This window comes from Podarcis cretensis (assembly GCF_951804945.1).
Source record: "Podarcis cretensis genome assembly, chromosome: 4".
Taxonomy (NCBI): Eukaryota; Metazoa; Chordata; class Lepidosauria; order Squamata; family Lacertidae; genus Podarcis; species Podarcis cretensis.
Genome location: NC_137173.1, coordinates 48,903,379 through 48,926,610, shown reverse-complemented (window position 1 = coordinate 48,926,610; position 23,232 = coordinate 48,903,379). Strand labels below are relative to the sequence as shown.

The window sequence follows — 23,232 nt, the reverse complement described above, 5'->3', positions numbered from 1 at the left end:
GGTTGCCGCTTGCGAGGGGAGGGTTCATATTGTATTGGGCTGCGGTGTGGGCGACATGGCTCTCCAATGGCCAGCCCGCGGAGGAACATTGAGTTGGAGCATTTCGAGGAGAGGGACAAAAGGTGCACTGAATAAAGTATTTTATATTTTTTCATATTTCTGTTTACTTACTATTTCATAATAAAGTAATTATAAAATACTTTCTTTGTGTTTATTTGATTCCTATTAAAGAGAGTTACTTTATATATAGTCAATATAGGCACAGAGTTAATTTTTTAAACATTTTCTAATGGTGGTGTGCCTCGAGATTTTTTTCATGAAACAAGTGTGCCTTTGCCCATAAAAGGTTGGGAAACACTGAGATACTTAAGAAATGCTATGCCTGCCAGACAAGAACTGCAAAAATTGGAATTTTAGCATTCTTCCTTAATTAACAAATAATGAAATTAAAAATTAAGATTGGTGAACAGTTTGTGTACATCTTAATTTTTTTAAAAAATATTAGTGCTGAGAAATGCGTTTTTTCCGTCTGAAAACTGTGTGCACATTTTAGTTTGAATGTCTAGGATTAATCACATGGGATCAGATCTGATTTGCACTGCATTATCTGTACAGGCCCAAAGTTAAGACTGAAAGCCTGAGGACAGGGACTGTCTGGATGGGTTTAACTAAATGATCTGTAAGCTGCTCGGGAAGTCTTAGCTTATGGGCAGGATAAAAATCCTTTAAATAATTAAAGTGAAGCCAACAATCATTCAATCCAGCAATTCACAACTTTTTAGTAGCCACAATCTGTCTTCACATATATCCTTCCTCCCACAAAAAGGTTCCTTGCCAATCACAACCACCTGTAACTGACAGGTGCTTTGGCCACAAGTGAGCCGCATTGTAGAAGTGGAATGCTTTGCACTTCTTGGGAGACACCCTTTCACCACCAATGGACTATCCTGTTCATTTCCACGCATTGAAATGTTCCAAGGACTCGACTAGTAAGAAGGATGCAGAACAAGAATCCGTGCAACATGTGGTCGAACCATCAACTGTGGAAATCAGAAATCAAATGTGGTTAAGATACTGAGAGCCATTGCATTAAACAGGTGTAACAAGGAAAATTACAAAGCCTGCTCTGACTACTTTAACCGTTTATTAGGTGTTCCCAATTTAATTTCTTTCTAATATATAAGGTTCTGCACATTAACTTGCCTGCTTGCTACTAGCAACCACCCTCCCACATCTGAAGAGCATCTCTATAAATGTGAACTGTGTCAAAAAAAGCTTCATGCAAAGCCCTACTTTACACCAAGTAACCTACACTGTGGACAGGCCATATGTGTGCCAAGTATGTGGGGGGGAAAGGCTTCTGTTACAAGGAAAAGCTTGCTGAACACGGAAGAACTCACACTGGAGTGAGGCCTTATAAATGCTTAGAACGAGGGCAGAACTTAAATTACAGCACCAGCCTTCAAGCACACTAGAGAACCCACGTAGGGGAGAGGCCATACGAATGCTCGGACTGTGGCAAGAGGTATACTTTTCATTCCAACCTTAGTGTGCATCAAAGAATCAAGACTAAACAGAAGGCTTTTAAATGCTCAGAATGAGGACAGAGCTTCTATTGCAAAAACAGCCTTAAAGTGTATTGGAGAAGACATACAAGGGAAAATCCACACAAGTGCTCAGACTAAGGTAGGGGATATAGTTCTCAATCAAACCTTGTTAGACATCAACTCATCCACATCAAGGAGAGGCCTTATAAATGCTTGGAATGTGAGCAGGGCTTCCAGAGCAGCACACAGCTTATTGCACACCAGAGAACCCATGAAGTGGAGAGGACATAAGAATGCTCAGACTGCGACAAGGGATTTACTTCTCCATTTGATCTTATTAAACATAAAAGAACGCACACTGAAGTAAGACCTTACAAATGCTCAGAATTTAGCCTTTTAAATGTGCTGCGTGAGGGGGGGGTTATTGATTTGCTTTTGTTTTTATTATGTATTTTAATGTTGTGATCTGCCCTGTGATCTTCAGATGAAGGGCAGTATACAAACTTAATAAATATAAATCAATCAATCCCTGCTTTTCCATTCATGAGACATTAACTACCCTGCCCTTTTCTCCCCATAAAAGTTTAATGAGCAAAAGCTGTGAGTTCTGTCCCACCTCTGGGTTTTGTAGTAAGTAAAAAAACAGAAAACAAACCACTCCTTTCCCCTCCCCTTATATCCCCAGCTTTAGTTACTATAGGATTTTGCAGCTTTTCTTACTATAGGATTAGCAACATTTCCTGTTCCACCACAGAGAATTGGGAGGAAGAAAAGGAGTAATGGGTTCACTCCCTTTCCCCATTAGACATTTGCAGAAGCTGGCAATGGCAGAACCCATTTCTCCATTTGCAAAAGTCTAGCAGAAGAGCAAGCAAGCACTTGCTCTTCCTAAATGTATCTGCAAATTACAAAGGTCTGCTACAGGGAGAGTTCTATGAAGATTACAAACAATAATTTAACTAGTAATCCAAGTCAAAATTTGCAAACCTTCAACTGTACAACCCTATTTTCAATTCTGAAAATTCTTAATTACCAGCCAACAAACTATAAACTAGTGGTCAGTGTTATTATATGCCTTCATTGTTACATGAGGAATTATGATGATTAACATTCAGTGCAGCACTTGATGAGCAACCTAAGTTATATGTGTATGGTATAATTCTGTGACAACTGGGAAAGAAATCCATTTCTGAACCATCTGTTTTTTCCAGATAAAATGAAAGCATTTGTTGACATCGGACCAAAGTTAAAATAGTATTGCCTTATAAATGAGATTTAATCAATCGTCACTTTTATTACCACACAGTAAAAGCTGGTGTCTGATTCTAGGCTACTATTTAAAACTTGGATCAGTTTTTTACTTCTATGTACTTTGAACAAAATATTATTTGATGACTGGACAGGATTTTTATCCCATGAGTAATGTTCCAAAGTATGTATGACATCAACAATAGCATAAAACATTTCAACAGGAAACAAAGGGCTGAAAAGTGTTGAAAAGCTTTTATTTTGCATAGCTTTTAACCCCACAGGTGTTGCATGCATTGAATTCTGATTGTTGCATGCAATTTAATAGCTAGGTTTTGAGAAGAGGAAATAATTACAAGCAATTACTCAAAATGAAGAGAATTGTCCACTATTACATTACCAGTTATATGAAGAAAACCTTCAACAAAGCTTTTATATTTTCAAAGGTATCCAGATTGCAAACTTACATTTATAATTTAGTTTGTGGTTATTGAAAAGTTAGCATACCAAAGATATTTACAACTTGGAGAACACACACAAAACTCCCACCATCCTATGCTCTAGCCGAAATACTTGGTGGGCAAAGCATTTTTCATGGAGCAGAACATCTACATCAATTCATTTCCAAAGATGCTCCATCAGTATCTCAAGTTCAATACAAGACGACACACTAGAAGAAAGCCACTTCAATTTTTTTATGGATATGACTTCCATTTAAAAACAAACCAACCATATGTGCACTAATATCTGTGCATTGTGCAGCTGCCTCAAGACTGCCAGACTTCTTCATAGACACTCCAGCCAGTCTTGTTCCTCCTGCAGATTTCAGGAACTGAATCTTCTAAATATAAGTCGTATCAAACCACTAAGAAACAGTCCTGCTTGGCAGGGGGCTGCTTGGCAGGGGGTTGGACTAGATGGCCCTTGTGGTCTCTTCCAACTCTATGATTCTAAGTCCTGCCCATTTTGTGAATTGTGCCAAAGTAAAAAGACATGCATTCGCCATGCATTATGGATTTATTTCAGTACAGCCGGTAATACAGGTTTTCTTTCCTAGAGATACCAAGGTAAAAAAATCACTGTGATGAAGGCAGCCTTTAAGTTCACATGTTCAAGCCGCAAAATAGCCTCAGCCTTTAAGCAAAACAAAAAAAAAAAAACAAAAAAGAAGGACCTACTCTACATGCAGCTATTAATCCTATTTATTTCCAGTATTCAACTAGCTTCCCAATCTACAGTCACAGAGTCAAATTCTGAAGAGACGCTAAAAATTAATCCTAAACTGAAGAGCACAATATTTTGCTTTTTTTAAAAGATCTTCGGTGTCTTTTTCTTTCTTTCCCAGAAACACAGGGGAAGAGAGTAGAAGAAAGGACCACGCTGCTGCCCAGATCACAGAGATTGCAAGGAGAGCTTTGCCCCTCCTCCCTCTCTCCCTTGAGCCCTCCTGGCGCTGCCGGCTTGGCTGCTTGTCGAAGAGCCCACGTTTGGCAAAATCTTTTTTTCTTTTCTTTTTTTGCTTGCACCTTCCAAAGCACAGCCAGTCAGCCGCGTTTGGATTGTGTGGACTGAGATGGCGGTGCTAGGATCTGGAAGAAGCCTTGCTTTTATTTGTTTTGTTAAGAGAAGAAGTCATCCCACGCAAAGAACACACACAAATTCCGGCTGGCAGCCGAGTCCAGAGGAGGGAGGGCTTCGCTATGGGGCGTGGGGAAGGGCAGGGCGGCGGACGGACGTTCAGCACACACAACAAAGCCTTCGACCTCAGCCCGGGTGAATCACCAGAGAGGAGCTCGGCCAGCCCAGGTTGAGGCCAGTCCGGTTTGAGTGCGCCCTCGCCGCCCCCGCCCCCCCAGGAACAAAGCCCACAAAAAAAGGTTTAAAAAGAGAGAGAAGTTGCACACACCACATTTTAAAACACTAAAGCTACGTGGGAAGCCGCCAACAGGCGAAGTACTTCGCGCCAAGCAGAGGCGCTCGTATCTCTCTTTTTCATCCATAGTTCCGAAAACATTTTTATTTCAGAAAGTGCGCGCGGGTATCTGTAGGCAATACTTTGGAGCAGCCCAAGCGCTGAGTGATTGAGGACCTCCAGCCATATTTCGCGAAAATCAGCCCACGCGCGCGCGCGCTGCCCACCGCGACTTCGACTCTTTGTTCCCCCACCTCCTCCCGCGGAGACCGGCAGAAGAAGCGCCCGGGAAGCGCGCGCGGAAGGTGGGGCGGGGGCCGCCACGAAGCGGGGCGCAGGGAAAACAGTGTCGGGGAAGCGAAGCGGGGTGGGGGGGGGAGGAAGCGGGGTCTCTTTCCCCTCAGGGCGCCGGCTCCGTCGCCTCCTTTCCTTACCTGCGCACAGAAACAGGAGACTCCACAGCAAGCGCGCCAGCAGCAGCGACTCCATGGCGGGGACAAGCCAGCCGGAGAAGCAGCAGAGCCGACTCCCGAGTAAATTCCCGGCGGACACTCTTCGGCCCGACCCTCGCAAGCCCAGCAGGTGAAGCGGCCGTCACTTCCGCCTGGCCACGGCTCCGCCGCCGCCCGCTCCGCTGCGCTGCGCTGGCACAAATGGGAGGCTGAGGCAGGCGCCGGACTCGCCGCGGAGGACGGGCTTCCCCGCCTGCGCGTCTGACTGGGCTGAGCTCACACCCACCTACCTTGCAGCCTCCCACCGAGCAAGTAATGCCCGCCGGGCGAGGCAGCGCCGCGCACACCCCTGCGGTCACTTTCAGCGCGCGCGCTCCTCTCTCAACAATGGCTGCAAAAGCTCCGCGGCTGCTTCTTCACCTGGGAGTAAGCCCCGTTGAATTCAATGAGATCTACTTCTGAGCAGACATGGCTAGGGTTGCTTGCTCCTTAGCACCTTAAAAAAGAAAAGAAAAGCCTCACACATAAAGGGTGTCAGTTCCCCTGCCCCTTTTTGATATCTTGTTTGTGAGTGAAGTGGGGCCATTCCAATTTCCATTAAGGAGTGCGAGTTCGATTTATTTTCCGCAGAATCCCCATGTTTTGTTTTTTGCCCATGTGGCACTCATGTAGGTATGCTCTAACTAAGCTGCAGTTGCTACAGCAACACTCCCAACCAAACAGCACAAAGGCCCACACTCTACACCATTTTAACTATCTTTACATAAGGCACTGTAGCCCTGGGAGGTGCATAGGGGTTTTCAGCACCCTTAACAAGCTATAGTTCCCATGATTTTTTGGGAGGAGCCATAATTATTGAAGTGTCATAATAGTGCTTTAAAGGGATGGTGTGGATATGACTATAAATTAAGGAACAGGGTGCTTCTGAGCACATGTTGGCGTTTGAATTCAGCTCCAGAGATGACTGAAGATCACGGGGGTTTTTTGCACAAAATTCCACTCCCAATATATTTTGTACCCCTAGGCAAAGGAAAAAAAAAAGATATTCCACATATGGAACCCTGACATACTGATAGTTGACTCTTACCCCAGCACTGGCTATGGACAACATCTCCACAGCACCTGAAGACAGCAGATTAGGGTAGGGTATAGCTCTACCTTCCAACACTTTGCCCATGCTACCTGCCCCATTCAATCTGCTGCCTGAGGCAGTTGTCTCATTCTGCCTATTTGGTAAGGCCAGCCTTGTTGGCTTTCTTCATTTCAGCACCTTAGATGAAAAAAGTTGCATTGTTGCAACTGTAAAGCAATTGGGAGTCAGAAACCCTTCCCAACCTATAGCAGATTATTAGGGATCTACTAGCGGATGCCAAAATACCTTCTGCCCATCCCTGCCCTAAGGAACTGTTAGGCATTTCCTCACTGAACTTGTTTAGTGAAAAAAGATTCCAGGTCTAAGGGAGCAATCCAGATCTTCTGCTCCTACTGCTGGGGCTTTAAGAGAGCCACATGGCTACTGCTGCATCTACAGCTCTACCTCTCATAGTGGCCAGGAGGGAAAGAAGGGGCTGAATAATCAGTGCAGAGCTACTACTACAGCAAGTGGGCCCACAGAGCCAGTGGATCCCAAGCCAGCTCAGCATCTCCTTCTTTCCTCCAGAACACCTGATTTTGGGGGGCTTCTGCTGCCTACCCTACCAACAGCACTCCTACCCACAGATAGGGTACCCACATTCTGCACTGGCAGAATGACACCTGCATCGCTCCACCAACAGGTCAGTTTAGCCAGCAGAACTGGGCGGAGGGACACGTCCACCCAATCCAACCCTTCTCCCCAGCCAGCATAAGAGGAGCTTCGATTTCTCTGTTAAACCCCGACACACTTGCACTTGTCAACCACTTCAGTGGATTTGGAGATCCAACCAACACTCGTGTTAAACAGTTGCACTAACAGTGCATTAGAAATGTTATCAAACTCATTGTGAGAACTCAAATGTTTAAAAACTAGAGCTGCTGATTTGTCTAAACAGTTCTAAACTCTGATCAGGACTTCAGGATTTTATACAGCAGTGTGGTCTAAAATATACACCTTAGGCTGGAGTGTGTATTTACAAGCCTTTATTATTACTTACTTACTTACTTACTTACTTAAAGTCTTGGCTCTCTCCATAGAGCTCAGGATGTCATTTTCACCTGAACAGCAGTGCTATGAGGTAGACAGATTGCACTTCAATGACATGTGTCAAGCTATGCTGTTATGGTTGTAACTTGTTTGTTTGTTTGTTTGTTTGTTTGTTTGTCTGTATAGTTCAGCATTATAACCTTCCCTGGGACCTGATAGTAAAGGGCAGGTAAGAAATCTAATAGGTAAAAGTATAAGGTTAAAGGCCAACATTAGCCACTACATTAACATTCAGTTAAAAGAAGGATGATAATGTGCATTGGAAAGAAGGATTAGGACTGGAATGTGTTTGCATGTGCCCAGTTATCTCCATTCTCAGAATAGACACTGAGCTTGGCAAATATAATTTTGCTGACAAGTAGATAGAGATAGCTGATGGTACATTGTTAACTAAACCTTGAACATTTGAAGTGTATTTGTGTTTTTAAAATGTTATGAGAAACAGTTTAATAGGAGTTTGCTTGAGAAGGATAGTTTATAAGGAGGAAGGATTGCATAGCTGTCAACGTTTCCCTTTTTTAAAGGGAAATTCCCTTATTCCAAATAGGATTCCTCGCAAGAAAAGGGAAAAGTTGACAGCTATGGGATTGTGTATTAACTGAAGAGATTTCTTCATTCTGTCACACGGTGTCAAACCCTATTCTAATTGTGATATGTTTTGCATTCAGCTAAAAAAGCCCCTCCAGGGACGCAGGTGGCGCTGTGGTTTAAAGCCTCAGTGCCTAGGACTTGCCGATCGAAAGGTCGGCGGTTCGAATCCCTGCGGCGGGGTGCGCTCCTGCTGCTCGGTCCCAGCGCCTGCCAACCTAGCAGTTCGAAAGCACCTCCGGGTGCAAGTAGATAAATAGGGACCGCTTACCAGCGGGAAGGTAAACGGCGTTTCCGTGTGCGGCTCTGGCTCGCCAGAGCAGCGATGTCACGCGGGCCACGTGACCCGGAAGTGTCTCCGGACAGCGCTGGCCCCTGGCCTCTTAAGTGAGATGGGCGCACAACCCCAGAGTCTGCCAAGACTGGCCCGTACGGGCAGGGGTACCTTTACCTTTACCTTTAAAAAAGCCCCTCCACTACAGCAACTCCTTAAATTCATGTTTGCGAACTCCCTAACTCTCCTATAACAATTTCATATTGTAGTTCAAGTGACTGATTATTTAACTATGCCTAAATCCACCCACAAAACTAAATACCTCAACCAATAATAATTTATTATGAAACAGTGTGCCATGGTTAATTGGAAGGGCTTTGGCTCGTTGTCAAGAGTCACCTGCAACTACTCCTTTATAAACACGCTCACAGAATGCTCTTTGCTTGGGGTGGCCCAGTGTCTACATGGATTGATTTCTGGAGGCTGGTTGGGTGTACTTTATGGCAAAATGTTGAACTATATACAGTGTCTTTTTAAAAAAAAATCCTCACAGAATTTTAAAAGAAAAGCTATTGTGAGGAAATGGGAGTAAGGGAATTCCTAGGTACTTAAGGGCCCAGGCATGACACAAATTGGTATAAAATACCCATATATTAATTTATATGGATAGATACCTCTGAGCAAATGAAAAAGATAGGTAGCTGGATTCTCACTATTATAGTTGTATCTTGGTTTTCGAACAGCTTAGTTCCTGAAGGTTTTGGCTCCCAAACATCGCAAACCCAGAATTGACTGTTCTTGTTTGCGAACTATTTTTGGAAGCTGAACATCCAACGGGGCTTCCATGGCTTCTGACTGGCTTCCTGCAGCCAATCAGAAGCCGCAATTAGGTTTTTGAACATTTTGGAAGTCGAATGAACTTCCAGAATGGATTCCGTTCAACTTCCAAGGTTCAACTGTACTGTGCTTCACAGGATGCTCAACTGCTCTGTAAGTAAACTATTTTAAAAATATGTTTTTAAAAAGGCACAGAGCGGACCAGGAAATGTGGGCTACGGTGCAAAAGACCTTGTGGGGCCATCCCCAATAAGGTCCCTGCATGGAAGAAATCCCATGAAGAGGAAAGATCTGAATTAAATTACACAGACACTAAAGGAGGATTTCCCCAATACACAGAGTTCATGAATTGTAAATTACAGACAGCATGGTGAAAAAAGAGACACAATTGTTCAGGGAAAGTAAATAAAATAATAATATATAGTCTGAAGCTGCAAAAAATCAAGTGAACAGCAAGACATTTTGAAAAACTGAAGTGGTATCACAACTGATGAATTCCATATATTTGGATTTTCTTTCACAAGCATCATTTTGTATTTCTGCTGAAGGCATGGGACTTTGTCTAAAGCATGCAAGTGTCTCAGGAATGGGGTTTTAGTTAAACTGCAGTGGGAAGAAACAGCATTGTATAGAGAACAATGCAACTGTGGTTACTAAAATGAGTTTTAATGACTGGGCAGAGTCTGAGAGTATTCCTTCATAGTATCAATCTAGCCCTATTAACCCAAGTTAATTTATGCCTTCTATGGACATTAATAGAGCCAATGGGTTGTTACCTAAGAGAGTGTATTTTCTTCTTACTAACAAAAAGGTGGTTATTAGTCACTTGCTGTGGTAGATGGCTCCCACTGATGAGAATCAGGATGCCTCCATTTCTACTGAAATAATGAATATGTAAATGTCCCCTATCTCTTCTGAAATCATTAGTTATATTACCGTAGATAAAGCTACAACTTTTACCTGCCAAATCTGAGTCTCTGTTTTCCTGGTAAAATTACAGGCGACGCAGTAGATGCATGTCATTTTTTTCCTTGAGAGTACAATTGAAAGTACTGTTTACCCTTTACAAAGGCAATCACTGTGCTTAACAGCTTCTTCAGATTTTCCTCCAGATCAGGCAAAACAAATGTTTGTGTAAGGGGTTATTTATATATTTAGCATTGCTTTTTAAAAGGTATGTTTTTTCCCCAAAAGAAAAGTCTGGTAGATTACAATAAGCACATGTGGCTTGCCAAATTAGACTGATCATGAGTCTTTGTTACTAAGCAAGCCCTAAAGCCAATGTATTTTTAGCCATTTTAGAAACAACATGAATCTCTTTAACTTGAATAAACAACAGATAGTATTGTGGCACCTTGAAGAGTAAAAGTTGTATCCATGACTAACATAGGTCCATTACTGTCAGTGTCTACTCTGAGCAGAACTAATGTTGACTACAACCCTAACATAGTTGATTAGTGTCAACCATCAGATTAAATTTACAACGGTGTAGCCAACATGGTGTGGATGTTCCTGATCTGCAACTCCATTTGGCTTCAGCCAGAATGGCCAATGATCAGGGCTGATGGGAGCTGTGGTCCAGCAAAATCTGGGCAGCTATCCCTGGTTTGAGACATTTGTTAGTCTTTATCATAGAATCAAATTTTTTTATAGTTGTGTTGCAATAAAACTTGTTGCTGGTTTTGGCATTGCAGCCTAATATGGCTACCTATCTGGAAATTTCAACCTGCATCTGTTCTTTAAGCAAGGGATTTAATTTATTCGCTTGATGTGAACTATTTTGCATATTGCAAAAGGGAAAAATGGGAGAGAGGAGAAATCAGTATCTCTGTACTGAGATATCAGCCCCCATAACTACCTTACCTTAATAATTGGTGTGCTCTGAGTTCAGATCAGTCTTTGGACAGTGGGAACACTAGGAGGCAAGACACATTGATTTCCCAGTACAAATGACTATATGCATACAGTCTAGGACCTTGAACACTATTTGTGTCAGCTGCTAAGGAGAAGAGAGATGTGGGTAGCCAGTAAAGCCATCTGCATGTTTCTTGTTGAGGTTCCTGAGCTTCCCCAGGACTGGGAAGGGGAAAGGAACACAATCTATGGCATACTGCCATTCTCTTTTCCTTTGTGTATGTATTGTTCTCCGTTCCGAATGTGGATAAGAAATGAGAGTCATTTGCTATGGATGCTTGTGACACCACTCAGGGTGAGAGCCTGGGTATTTAGAGAGTGGGGGTGAATTACGTTAGGCAGATTTGCAGTGGTATTTTTCTATTTAATATGAGTGATCATACATGATTGGAAATATACATTTGACTATACATCACTCTCCTTGATGTTCTGAAGACCAGTAGTAGTCTAAATTTGTTTTTATAGACTAGATGAGTGAAAAACCTGGTTGCGTGGCCTGTTGACATATATTGTACATGATGGAATAGTTAATCAGGTAATTATACCCTGCACAGAAAAATAAAAAGCTATCTTTGTTAGATTGGTGGTCTTCATGTTTATGCAACATAACACCACCTAGTAATTTTATGTAATACTATACAGCATTTTGGAAACTGAAACTCTTGTGTTTAGACTTCACAGATCTGCTCCCATGAGTGAATGGGAAATGATATTCCTGTTGGCTTGAAATGAGATCTTTGTATCTCAGCAAGTCGCTAAAATTAAGAGGCTTTATGGAAAAAAGATGAAAGCTAATTGAATTTAGCGCAGTCTTTTCTTGTTTACAAAATGGTATAGACAAGATATCTTTATGGGGCTTAAATCTGTAAAATTATGTGAACCTAAACATCAACATCATTGTTCATCATTAAATTGCTTATTGTAGCCATCATGGTCACTTATGCATCATGTTCAAGAAAAGGGGAAATACTATTGCTTCCCTGTTCTCTGACGAACCAGTACAGCCATTGCTCTGGAAAGTCAGTGAAGGTAATTCCTTTCTGACTTCGATATCACACACACACACACACTCAGCGTGTGTGTGAAAAATAAAAGGAGAAAAATAAAACTTCTATTCCTAAAGCCATACAACAAGGGGAAACATGTTAAAACAAGCTTCTACATAGAAAGCGAGGGACAAACACAAGTCAGTAAAATGGGGAAATGAAGGTATAGGAGCTTTGTGGGTTGCATAAAATAAAGTTGGGAGCCTGTGGTCTGATTACTCACCTGTATTCTACTCAGTCTACTCTCATGTCTATTCAGTCTACTCTTGTGTGTGATACAGGCATTGGATCTCTTGCTCTCTTTTTTGACTAGCTAAATGATGAACACTACTAGAAGAGAAAGGTGTCTGAATGGTTTTTAATGACTAATTTTAATGGGAAGCCATGAGTGGATAAAGGCACATCTGTATGGTACATATTTGGGGGATTTGATGAACTTCTGCTTCACAGACAGGTTGCTTATACTTGGTCATACAGTTGAGAGGAACAGCAGTGGAAACACAGGTGTCCATCCTGCCCCCATCCCCTGAAAGTATGAATGTCATGTGGAGAAAAAGTACTTGTCATATTGAGGGAGATGTGCCCTCCAGCACTGCACTGCCAAAAAGCAAAAGAAGAAAGTAAGAGTCTGAGGTAAGAAGAAATGGAATGACTTAGTTTCAGGCTTTTGAAGAGGAAAGTCTTTCTTTACTCTCCCAGGGGAAAGGAGGGGAGAAAGAGAGAAACAAGCAGCATCATATCTCAGGAGAACACAGCTCCATCAATATTGGCTGCAATACTACACACCAGGCATAGGCAAACTCGGCCCTCCAGATGTTTTGGGACTACAACTCCCATCATCTCTGACCACTAGTCCTGTTAGCTAGGGATGATGGGAGTTATAGTCTCAAAACATCTGGAGGACCGAGTTTGCCTATGCCTGATATACACAGTAAGGCACCATGGTGATTAGCATGGAGCAAGCATTAATTAAATAAACCCCACAGTGTTTCTGCAGTTGAACTATAGTTATCGAAACTCCGTACCTAAGAACAGGCATGAAAGCAAACCACAACTTATCTATTCCAAGGAAAGGGTCACGTGGTTAGAATAAATGATACTTGGCTCAAGTCTGATTATGATGAAACATCTTTAGAATCTGATGAATACTTTACAAGAATTCAGTGTGAGATTAATGGGATAATGACTCCCCGATTACATAATTTAATAAAAGCCAAAGGTGTAACAAGAAAGTGAAGTGATCATGTATCAGTCAAACAGTGTGGCTGAAAGAAGCAGAAATAAACAAGTCAATAGTCCATGGATCATAGGTTCAGAAGTGAGACTGTAGGCCACAAGGTAAGGAAAACCTATGGGCACTTAATAGGAAGTAGGTTTCACTAAAGTCTCAGGCCAAGGAAACAAGTTAGAATTGGATTGTGAGCTAGAGAGGAAGTATAGCTGGTGGGAGGGACAATACAGTGCCCTTTCTAAGACTGCATCAAGATTACAAAACACATTGCCCCATAAAGTGTGGTTGGCTCCCCTCTCCTTCCCTATTTTTTGCTAGCTACATAAAAACCTATGCTTTTTAAAAAAAATGTGGACCCTTTCTCTTTTTTGTAATTGTTTTATAGAATTTAAATGTTAACCTGTGTTACAACATATAAACCACAATGAGTAGTTTTTTGCACCAGAGTTCAATGGTACATATTCTTGGATAAGTGGGTATATGAATAATAAAACTGTTTAGCTATATCTAAATGTCACACACGGGACGCAGGTGGCGCTGTGGGTTAAAGCCTCAGCGCCTAGGACTTGCCGATCGAAAGGTCGGCGGTTCGAATCCCTGCGGCGGGGTGCGCTCCCGCTGCTTGGTCCCAGCGCCTGCCAACCTAGCAGTTCGAAAGCACCTCCGGGTGCAAGTAGATAAATAGGGACCGCTTACCAGCGGGAAGGTAAACGGCATTTCCGTGTGCGGCTCTGGCTCGCCAGAGCAGCGATGTCACGCTGGCCACGTGACCCGGAAGTGTCTCTGGACAGCGCTGGCCCCTGGCCTCTTAAGTGAGATGGGCGCACAACCCCAGAGTCTGTCAAGACTGGTCCGTACGGGCAGGGGTACCTTTACCTTTTTAAATGTCACACACACTTTTAAAATTTGTGATCACCCATTTTCTTTCAAGAGTGTCACTTCACTTGTTTTACTTTATCTGAAACAGACTATAAGTGCAATCTTATACATGTCTACTTAAGAAATCTTCTCAGAAATAAATACTATTAAGTTCAATGGTAGTTTCAGATAAGTTTGTATAGCCTAAGATACCTTGTTCTTTAAGCTGCTGCACCTGCCTTCTGAAATAACACCTTCTGAAACCCTTTACAACATGTGTATTTAAAGAGCAAGCAATGCAAACTGCTTTCAAAACATTTAAAACAGGTTGGGCAGGTTTCGACAGTCTGCTGTATTATGCTAACTCTGGAAAGCCTACTGCAAGGTTAAACAATACCTTATTTTGGCAGATAAGGTTCCTTTTAAAGGGTTGCATAGTCCTTTACAGTGAACCTTTGTTCAAGCAGTTATTGAGGATAGGCAAAGAGAAAGCAAGGGAGATAATTTTTTTATACAAACTGAATTGTGAATCCCACCTTTAAAATAGCTCATTGCTGGTTTCTTTGTGCGTTCTAATAATTTTATATTTTCCGAAATGACACATGGAAGAATCATTTTTAGTGGATTAGTAATAAGGAAGTGAAACCAATCCACAGTTCAAAACGAATGGTAAATAGATGTGTCATCAATTCTGCAAAAATGTTTCATTCCTTCCCTTCATAATTCTCAAGGCCCAAATGAGTTCCAAAATAGATCACAATATATATGCCACCCTTCAGTTTACTTGTTAGGATCCAGTTTGGGGCCAGAATTGGATTGCTAATTTATTAAACAATAGCCTTGCTGTGTGTGCCAAAGTGATCAGGCCTGAGACACAGCCCAGTAGATTTCTTTACAAATAACCACAGCCTGAGGTCCTTCTTCATATTGGAATACATAGGCAAACAACCAGACCAAAAATGAAAGTTTAAAAGTTTTATTTCCTAATCAAAGTTTTACACAGCTAGGGTGCCCTTTCTCTAACAGAAAGTTATATTTATGAAAAGGGGAATAGAAATTGTAGAGAAGATTTATCCTACCTAAGAATGAGGCATCTAATCATAAGCCTGCATTTTTATTAAGGCTTGATCAGGGCCTGTATCTTAAAATGAGCTTAAAGATTTTCAAATGTTCATGCCAGGCAGAAGAGCAGCTGCCTAAGAACCTTGGCAATGTTTTTACTCCTAGACAAGGGGGCCCCCTGATTTATAGCAGAAAACAATTCTCAAAGTCGTTAAAAGGGAATTACAGGCTGACAGCCAAGGTTACACTGACCCTACATATTACAGAAGATAAAAAAAAGAGATAAACATAATTAAGAGTGGGTAAATAGTAAAATAAAACCATGTGCCTCCCATTAAACTTGAGCCATATTTTCCTAAGGTTGAAAGGTCAAGAGCAGTGAAAAAGGCAACTGGCTTGGCTGGAGAAGAGAGTATTTTGGGAAGTCTTTTTCTAAAGTTGTTTCTTTCTTAAACTGAGATCCTTTTAAGATTTCTTTTCCTTTTAAAAGGTTATTTATGTTATGTATTAAATATATATTGGCTTAAATGTAATTATGCAAAGGAATTAGAAGCTAAGAAATGTTAAATCCTTATGCTAGATTCTTATTTCATATAGTTGGAAGAGATCACAGGGGCCATCAGCCACCAGCCCCCCTTGCCAAGCAGGAAACATCATTAGAGCATTTGTCAAGCTTTTGTTTAGAGACCTCCAAAGGAAGGAGATCTTTCAATGATGATCCTTGACATCTGTTTAAGATAAAAATTTGAGATTAAACCATTTGTTTTGGAGGGCAATAGGGCAAGGAGGGCAAGAGGTGAGCTGGTAATTAAGGTTCCTTGTTGAGACACATGTAAGATATATTACCACTTATTTGTCATTTATAGATAGAAGAATATATAGCTTTTTGTTTCCCAAAAAAGGGCATGAGGAAATGGGTGTATCTTTTGTGATTGGTTCTAGCAAACAGCCAATAGGAATTTCAACCAGGCTGATTGGACAGAGGCAGCCACAGGAGGAGCAAGGGGGCTGGATTAAGGAAATATAAGTGCTGGCCAGAATGGCAGGAGGCCAGGCCAGAGCTTGGTAACCATATACCACTGTGCCTCATATTTATTTGTCTGACAAATAAATTATTATTTTAATTTCTCTATTGCTGCGTTGAATATTTCATTCCAGCTAAGCGTTAACCACAAGCAGGGTGCTACAAGAAGACTAACCCTAACCCCACCCCACCCCCCACCTTACCCTACCCCTCCACACACAGAGAGCAAGGATGGAGTGATGGTCACACCAGTTATCTTGGCCAGGAATCCTTGTAGCAAGCAAAAATAGGAAAAGGGTGAGGTGTGAAAAGGAAGTACTGCAGACACATTGCCTCTTTAGGAGTTCACCACATAGACTTCTCTGAACTGGCACAAAGAAAGAATTCCTTTTGTACGGACATGGGTTGGAATGCAAAATCCTACCCAACAGGATCGAGAATGGCATTGCCAAAATCTGTTTTCTAGCTATGACCACTTCACAAACATGGGAACATGCATTATGTAGGCCCAGAGTCTCCATATATTAAAATAGAAAATCTCAGGTTGCTTGTTCCAGCTTGATTTTCAAAGCTCATGTCCACCAACCTTAAGACTCCTGTGGCACAATGGCTCAGTTCATCTGGCTGTTAACCAGAAGTTTGGCTCAAACACCCACCCAGGACATGATTCCTTTATTGCAGGGCTAGATAACCCTCAAGATCCCTTCCAACTCTACAGTACTCATGATTCTATACTTCCATGCTCTCAGCTGGTGCTCTCAGTCTCTGTAAGCAAAAGCCAATCAAACATACACACCCAAATGTATCCTATTTCTAACATTGAGCTGCAAAGTTTCATTATGCTAAATTTTCAGTATAGCCAGGTTACAGACACTTAGCTTTAAAATGAAAGGATATGACAGTATTAAGAGTGGGGGGGGGGCTGTCTCCGAAGACAGTTCAGAAACTGGCTTGTGCAGAATTCGGCAACCAGGACAAAACAGTTTGAGCATTGTTGCCCTAATCCTGGCCTGACTGCCCTGGCTGCTGGTTGTTTTCTGGGCCCAATTTGAGGTGCTGGTTTTGACCTATGGAGCCTATAGTGGAAGAGATTCAGAAGAGAGCTACAAACATTCTAAAATAGTTTGGAAAACAAGTTATTTGGGCAAAGCTATCATGCCTCAGGGCAGGAAGTCAGACCTAATTATCAGATTCCTCCCATATCCTCTGCTCCATCTAAAACGAAAGGTTCTACAATCCTGATTGCATCAGAAATGAAGGAAAGTCACTCTTTAGCATAGTTGCTCTGAAAACTGGAGTTGGGAATACTGATTTCTCCAGCCAATACAATGGCATGCATGCCTCTCTGTTTTCTAAAAAATAGTATTTTTGCTATTTTATGTTTTTGCTATTTTATGTTAAGCACTTAGATATTATTAAATAGCCTATAAATTTTGATGAATAAATTAATAAATTTACCCAGATATTTTTCACAGCCTTACAATGATCAGTAATAGTGTTATCAATTATTTTCCAAGATGCCTCAAAATGACAAGCCTTATATATGTTTAGCTTTGTAGTTCACATAAGAAGATCAAATGTCCGATGTTTTGGGTGTTCAGTTAATACTGTGGACACTTTCCAGAATTGTTTTGCACTGTGTGAGAAGGTTTCTCAAGCATATCTCCTGCAGCATGTTGTTCATTTACAATGAAGTGGATGCAGATTCAAAATGGCTTGCCTCATAACAGCAGCACAGCTGGGAAACTACAAGCATGTGTTAAGATAAAAGCTCTTTAGCACCACCTCTGAAGAATCCAGCACAATATGGTTCCTTATTGCTGTGTGCCATGGCTTATGTTAGAGAAGAAGACTACAGTACTCTTCCAGCAAGTAGTCTATTCTTCTATGATTTATATGATTTCTTAATCTTAGAATTCCAGCCGATAATGACAGTTTGTTTCTAGTGCATTATGAAGAACTGAGTCAATAAAATAGTTGTGCAAGCTAGCTTTGCACATGTGCTTTTTTTGTGTGGCAGTGTCAGGGAACTGACATCAAAGGGAGAAACGGAGGCAGGGCACCCGAACGATGCCGGGGAGGGAACCAGCAGAGGGGAAGGATTTCAGCGTGACACCAATAGAGAGGAGAGGGAGATGAAGGAGGCGGTGTCAGGGCTCCAAGACTCTTCAAGCAAAACTAGCGGAGAGAGTGCTGGCATGCCCCTGCCTTCCCCTTACTTGCGCAGACGCGTTCCACGCAGAGAACATAGGAGGAGACTTGGGGTCAAACAGCTTTTATGCTGGAAGAGATTCAAGAAACGCCCATTGACGGATTCTGCAACTGACTAACAGGTCACAGAGGGCGAGCTCTAACCCTGAACATGGTTGAGCAAACAAACTGACTAAACTGAAGGCAATTTACGCACAAGTAACCCCTTACAACCATCACAGCAATCCGTCAATCTCTGCTGTTACTTGTGCCCAAGCAGTGGAAACATGAGCCAGACTGGAGGCGCCGGGGCAGCGGAGCCAGCTGCGGGGGCGCAGGACCTGGTGAAGAGGAACCAGGAGCTGGAACGGCATGTAGCACTGCTGATGGCGCGGCTGGACGAGAGACGCACCCAGGACGCGCAGGTGAGACCCACCCCAGTGGCAAAGAAGGTGCCCAGACTGGTACACAAATTTTGGGGGAAGCCTCAGGAATATAATGGATTCCGAACAGAAATAGAGTACGCCTTGCAGCTGCAGCATGATGACTTTGCTGACGAGGCAGCGCAGGTGGCGTATATCGTGGGGCACCTTGAGGGCAGCGCGAGGGAATGGGTTAGACCCCTAATGGCCGCGCAGAACCCCGCCATGAAGGACGTCAGGAAGTTTCTTCAGGCAATGGATGCTATGTATTCAAGCCAATTGGGGGAGAGTCTGGCCCAAAGGGAGCTGATGAGATGCAGGCAGGGGGATCTTTCCGTTAGAGACTATTGGTCCCGCTTTGCGATGTTAATACACAGGCTCGAATGGGATCTAGATAGCCCCCCCATACGGATGCTGTTTGAGGAGGGGTTGTCCCCAACCATTAAAGATGAGCTCTCCCACGCACCCCGCCCGGAAACTATGGATCAGCTGACGAAAGCTGCGATGGCGATAGGCTCTCGCCAGGAAGCGCGCGCTTTGGAAAGGCGGGAAGGGAGAGGAGAGCGTTGCCCTGACTACCGCATTCCTGAGATGCCAAAGCAGCCTTCCGATGACATGGTGCCAATGGAAATTGATGGGGCGCGCGCGCACGCGAGGTTCAGAGCGCCCACCAAGCAGTCAAAAGGGAAGGAAAGGCTGGGAAAAGCACCAAGAAATGTTTCCTCTGCCAACGGCCAGGACACTTTGCCAGGGTCTGTCCACAAAGAAAGGCTTGGCAAGGGATGGTGGGAGCCGCTGGAAATGAGGAGGAGGGGGCAGAGGCAAAGGTGCAGGGAAATGCCAGCGCTTGACTGCCCACAGGGGGGCGCAGCAGCCAAGCGAACAACTAACAGAAGTGCCCCAACCTGACCCACCCAAGGTTTCTATAGCGATAGAGGTGGTGCTAGAACTCCCAAATGGACACCCAGTCAAGGTGAAGGCAATGCTGGACTCAGGCAGCTCCTGTAATTTTTTTAGCAAGGAGTTTGCAATGGAGCACCAGATCCACCTGCTCCCACTTGATTTCCCACTCCAAGTGACCACGATAGATGGCAGGGAGCTGCTGGGAGGGGAGGTAACGCATCAAACCCCGCCAATGAGAATGAGTGTGTCCAGGCACACAGAAACCATTGCCTTCCATGTGGCCACACTGGCGGGACCCCCTATAATACTGGGCATGAGCTGGCTAGTGCTACATGATCCAGTGGTGGCTTGGCATCAATGGACAGTCACCTTCGGGTCAGCGCACTGTTTGGAACACTGTCTAGGGGGAGTGAAGCCCAGAGTGAGGTTGGCCAGAGTGGCAGCAACTACTCTGAAGCAGAGAGCGGAAGTGCCGCCACAGTACGCGGACTTACAAGAGGTCTTCAGCGAGAGGGAAGCGGATAGGCTGCCGCCACATAGGCCCTTTGACTGCCAAATCAACCTACTCCCTGGGGCGCAGCTGCCAGTGGGTAAGCTGTATGCCATGTCAGACCGGGAGATGCAGGAGTTGCGAGACTTTATAGACAAGAACCTGAAGAGGGGGTTTATAAGAGAATATAAGAAAGTGGGGGGCAGCCCTGTGTTTTTTGTGGATAAAAAAAACACGGATCAGCCGAGACTCGTCGTAGACTATCGAAAATTGAACCTCGTGTCGGAACCCGTGACCTTCCCTATGCCCAGAATCGATGACATTCTAACTAGGGTAAGGAAGGGTAAGATTTTTACCAAGCTGGACCTACGGGGAGCATACAATTTGATTAGAATGAGAGAGGGGGACGAATGGAAAACCACCATGTTCACCCCCCTAGGGGCATTTGAGTACTTAGTTATGCCATTTGGATTACAGTCGGGCTCCGCCTGTTTTCAAAGCTTCATGCATCATGTGCTGGGTCCCCTGATGTACAAGAACTGCGTAGCATTTCTGGACGACGTCCTGATCTATTCGGACAATGAAAAACAGCATGTCCAGGACGTCAGGGAAGTGCTGAAGAGGTTACAAGAGCACCAGCTGTGGGTCAAGCTGGAAAAGTGCCAATTTCATGCCAAAGAAGTGGAATTTCTGGGATACAGGTTGTCAGACAGAGGCCTAGCCATGGACCCCAGCAAGGTGCAGGCGGTGCTGGAATGGAAGGCCCCCAAAACCCGGAAGGATGTGCAGAGGTTCCTCGGGTTCAGCAACTTCTACCGGAAGTTCATCAAGAACTTCGCCCACTTGACCGCACCCATCACGGATTGTCTCAGTAGCAAAAAGAAGTTCGTCTGGACGGAAAGTGCCCAACGGTCCTTCGAAAGGCTAAAGAAGGCGTTCGCCTCGGAGGAACAACTCCTGCACGTGGATCTGCAGAAGCCGATGAGGCTAGAGACCGACGCATTGGACAGAGCGGTGGGAGCGGTGTTACTCCAGCCGGGACGGGGCCAACACACCTGGAGGCCGTGCGCCTTCTTCTCGAGGAAGTTGAACAAATCGGAACAGAACTACACAGTGTATGATCGCGAACTGTTAGCTATTTATGCAGCATTTTGCCAGTGGAGACATCTCCTAATAGGGGCTCAGCACAAGATTCAGGTTTGCACTGACCACAAGAACCTGGAATACTGGAGAACAGCGCGAGTCCTCAACCAGAGACAGATTCGGTGGGCACAGGAGTTCTCCAAGTTCTTCTTTGAGATCAAGTATGTGCCAGGAGAAGAGAACGTGAGAGCAGACGCGCTTTCCCGGAAACTGGAGTACACGGAAGGAGAAGGACCACCGGAAGCTCGACATGTGTTCCCGGAGGAACGATGGGTTTGTGGGGGGGCGTTGGTTGGGAAACGAGAACTAACCGAGCTGATTCGCCAGGATGAATTTGCCCAAACCAGAATCAGGGAACTAAGGGAAGAGGGGAGAGACCGTGGGGACTTCGAGGAAAGGGAAGGGTTACTGTATTACAAGGGAGCTATGTATGTGCCGGGGGGGGCCCTACGGGAAAGGGTGCTCAAACAACTTCACGACAACCCTACAGCGGGGCACTTTGGGCAACACAAGACTATGTTACTGGTCACTAGGGAGTTTTGGTGGTGAGGGAGGATGTACGAGAGTATGTACGGGGGTGTGATCGCTGCCAAAGAGCCAAGGGGGAGCGGGCAGCCCTGGCAGGGCTACTAGAACCCTTACCCACGCCGGGAAAACCCTGGGAGGTGGTGTCGATAGATTTCATGACAGATTTACCCAAATCCAGAGGTAAAACAGCAGTCATGGTAGTAGATCTGCTAACCAAAATGTGCCATTTTATAGCATGCTCTCACGCGGTGACAGCAGAGGAAACCGCACAGCTGTTCGTCAACCACATATTCAGGTTGCATGGGGCTCCTTCGAGGGTTATCTCTGATCGAGGGAAACAATGTACCTCGAGGTTCTGGAAGAGGCTTATGAACTTATTGCAGGTGGAGGTGGGATTCTCGACGGCAAGACACCCGGAGACTAACAGGCAAGCAGAGAGAGCGAATAGCATATTACAGCAATATCTCCGCTGTTACGTTAACGAGAGACAGAACGATTGGGTAGATAAACTAGCTCTGGCCGAGTTTGTGTATAACAATGCGGAGCATGTGTCCACGGGGATGAGCCCGTTCTTGGCTAATTATGGGTGTCACCCCCGGGCATTTCCCGGGAGGGGGGAGGAAGGGTGGAGCATGCCCGCAGCAGAGCAGTTCGTGGAAGAAATAGAAGCACTGCACCAGCAGCTTAAGATGAATCTGGACAGGGCCAAGGAGGAGTACAAGAGGCAAGCAGATAGGCATCGCCGGGAAGGGGAGACCATTAGGGTGGGGGACCGGGTGTGGTTATCTACTCAAGGATTGCCCTTCAAGGGGGGATGTAAGAAACTCAGGCCGAAGCGGCTGGGACCATTTGAGGTGACACACCAAGTCAACCCGGTGGCATTCAGGCTCAAGTTGCCGGACAGCATGAATATCCATCCGGTATTTCATAGGTCACTGCTCTCGCCGTACAGAGGGGAGCGGGGGATCCGGGGGGTAGGAGGAGAAGGACTCACACACCCACCACTGGAAGAGAGGGAACACCACCACCAGGTAATGGAGATCCTGGACTCGCGATGGTGGAGATGGCAGGTGGAGTACCTAGTGGCTTGGGAGGGTGAACCCGAGTCAGAAAACACGTGGGTTCCAGAAGGGGTAATAGATGATGAGTATCTGGTGGGAGAGTTCCACAACAGGTATCCGAGGAAGCCCAAACTCCTGGGGAGGTTCTGGGAGGAACAATTTGCCACCACCGATGAGGAGGAGGAGGACTTTGTGGGTTTTCCAGCGTCCCAAGAGGAAGGAGGAGAATCGTCAGGGGAGGAGGAATCAGATTGGGAAGCCCCTCCCGTTAGAAATTGGAGCGGGTGGGAAGCGGGGTTTGAGTCCTCGGACGCTGACGG

The 23,232-nt window shown here is 44.4% G+C and overlaps 1 protein-coding gene across 2 annotated transcripts in view; it reads right to left on the bottom strand.

The window, feature by feature from the left end:
- The window catches only part of CXADR (CXADR cell adhesion molecule), a 32,405-nt gene extending 26,939 nt beyond the window's left edge, over positions 1-5,466 (bottom strand). The window contains exon 1 of one of the 2 annotated variants that reach the window (XM_079972080.1): positions 5,142-5,466. In XM_079972080.1, the coding sequence (XP_079828206.1) occupies positions 5,142-5,196 (55 nt within the window). In that variant the 5' untranslated portion in view covers positions 5,197-5,466. The remainder of the gene's footprint in view (positions 1-5,141) is intronic. The other variant, XM_079972081.1, reaches the window with a different exon arrangement.
- Positions 5,467-23,232: the final 17,766 nt, after the last annotated feature.